At 40.8% G+C, this 2,608-nt stretch overlaps 1 protein-coding gene across 1 annotated transcript; it reads left to right on the forward strand.

The window, feature by feature from the left end:
• The first annotated feature begins 978 nt into the window (after positions 1–978).
• Positions 979–1,947, forward strand: LOC114215387 (olfactory receptor 5M11). Its single transcript, XM_028111366.1, has one exon. It carries the CDS (start codon positions 979–981, stop codon positions 1,945–1,947), a length of 969 nt encoding a protein of 322 aa, XP_027967167.1.
• Positions 1,948–2,608: the final 661 nt, after the last annotated feature.

Consider the following 2,608-nt stretch of genomic DNA (forward strand, 5'->3'; position numbering starts at 1 on the left):
CCTGGATAGTTGTTACATATGAAGATCCCCATATCCCACATAAGAGGTTCTTAAACAAACTTTCTGTGACTTTTCTTGATTAAGAAGCTTTCCAGGAAATTTCTTTGTACACTAAAATTCACAAAGCTCTTAATTCTCCTAAGGACATGACGTCATGTCAAGCTCCGTGGGGATACAGAGAGGAGTGAACACTTGTAAGTAATTAATTTTTCATGCTTACCCTGTTTTTTTTTCTTTTCTTTTTAAAATTCAGTTCATAAAAACTACTTAGAAGTCAGAGCGCACAGGGTGTCTGGGTGGCTCAGTCGGTGGAGCATGCAACTCTTGATTTCAGCTCATGTCATGGTCTCAGTGTTGTGGGATTAAGGCCCCCATCCGGCCCTGAGCTCAGCATCGAAGCTGCTTGAGATTCTTTATCTCCCTCTGCTGCATCCCCCCTCCCCGGCTGCCCCACCCCAATAAATAAATAAATAAAATCTTAAAAAAAAAAGAAGTCACAGTGTAACAATGAGCTAGACTTTGTCTCCGCGCCTGTGGAAGGAATATATGAGGAGTGGAAAGTAGACACATTATGGTTATGTAATGTGCTACAAAATGAATGAGAAGTATGTAGGGTGTGCGGGAAGCATAAAACATACCGAACCTTATAGGATAAGTAGAGTTTGAGAGGCAAAAAATATTGCAGAGAGCAAGAGGTTATGTAGCTCAGTTGTATATATATGGATAATTATAGTTATCTATAGGTACACCTGAAGGTGTAACTGTAGGTGTCTATATAGAGAAATATAATAGTAATTCAATACAAAAACAAATGACATAATGGATTAGTAGAAGTACAGAATGTGTTTAGGGTAGTATTCATTTTGAATGACACATGGAGGTACAGAGAAAAATTACTTCAATAGTCAGTAATATGATCTGTACCTTCCTGTCTGCTTTGTTTCTGTTGTTTCTAGTGCAGGTCCAGACTCTCAGAAAATGTCTATCACAAATGACAGTGCAATAAGAGAATTCATTCTTCTGGGACTTACAGATCGTCCCGAGCTCCAACCTCTCCTCTTTGTGCTGTTTCTGTGTGTGTACCTTGCTACCCTCTTGGGCAACCTGGGCATGATACTATTGATCAGGCTGGACTCTCATCTTCACACACCCATGTATTTCTTCCTCACTAATTTGGCCTTTGTAGACTTGTGCTATACCTCAAATGCCACCCCGCAGATGTTGACTAATTTCTTATCAGAGAAGAAGACCATCTCCTTTGCTGGCTGCTTTACACAGTGTTACATCTTCATCGCGCTTCTCCTCACTGAGTTTTACATGCTGGCAGCAATGGCCTATGACCGCTACGTGGCCGTATGTAACCCTCTGCGCTATAGTATGAAAATGTCCAGGCGTGTCTGCATTGGCTTAGCCTCATTTCCTTATGTCTATGGCTTCTCGGATGGGCTTTTGCAGGCCATCCTGACCTTCCGCTTGAGCTTCTGTAGATCCAATGTCATCAACCACTTCTATTGTGCTGACCCGCCACTGATTAAGGTTTCTTGCTCTGATACTCGTGTCAAAGAGCATGCCATGCTCATATCAGCTGGCTTCAACCTCTCCAACTCCCTCAGCATCATCCTGGTGTCCTATGGCTTCATTATCGCTGCCATCCTCCGGATCAAATCAGCAGAGGGAAGGCACAAGGCATTCTCCACCTGTGCTTCCCACATGATGGCTGTGACCCTATTTTATGGGACACTCTTCTGCATGTATGTAAGACCACCAACAGATAAGACTGTTGCTGAATCCAAAATCATAGCTGTCTTCTACACCTTTGTAAGTCCGCTGCTTAATCCATTGATATACAGTCTGCGGAACAAAGATGTAAAGCAAGCCTTGAAGAATGTCCTCAGAAGAAATATGGTCACTAAGACGGGACTGCCTCCAGTTTCCAATAAATCATAACTAAATCTTTGGCTTAAATAGCTTTGCATTCTGATGATGTATTTTGATATTCTCTATGAATATGCCTCAAATATCTCAGCTAAAAATCTCAGGTCTGGGAAAAAATGAGCTTCACTTATTAATCTAAGCTCTTGTCCCTCAACATTGGTCCACAGACCAGCAGCAACAGCATCATCTTGGGGTTTGTTAGAAATTTAACACCACATTCTGCACCTAGATCCACTATATCCAAATCTGGGTTTCAATCACATCATAGGTGATTTGTAAGCACATTAAATTTGAGGAACATTGTTCTAAGTGAAAATTCCCACTTGATATGGCATGGAACATTCCTGTATTCTTATTGTTTACAAAGATAAACAGGATAAAGATGCTCTCATCTCAGTTCCTTGGATTTATTATATTCTTATTACTCTCTATTTTTTGGGACTAGGAGTCTTTATGAAACACATCCTTCTGTACTTCTCTGAGCTACTAAATAAAACCAAAAACCATGGGTCATGAGAGTGGTTCCTGTTTCTTGTGAATATACTTTTATAATGGTCAGTATGAAATGGGAAGAGAGGAATAAAGTGATCCTTTTTTTTTTCTTCTGAGTTTGTGGATCCTGTCTGTGGCCTCTGAACTATAGAGACTGACTTCTTCCTTCTGACCTGCAAGA

Source organism: Eumetopias jubatus, unplaced genomic scaffold, assembly GCF_037043125.1.
Source record: "Eumetopias jubatus isolate StellerSeaLion01/CBP00866 unplaced genomic scaffold, mEumJub1_p1.0 scaffold_13, whole genome shotgun sequence".
NCBI lineage: Eukaryota > Metazoa > Chordata > Mammalia > Carnivora > Otariidae > Eumetopias > Eumetopias jubatus.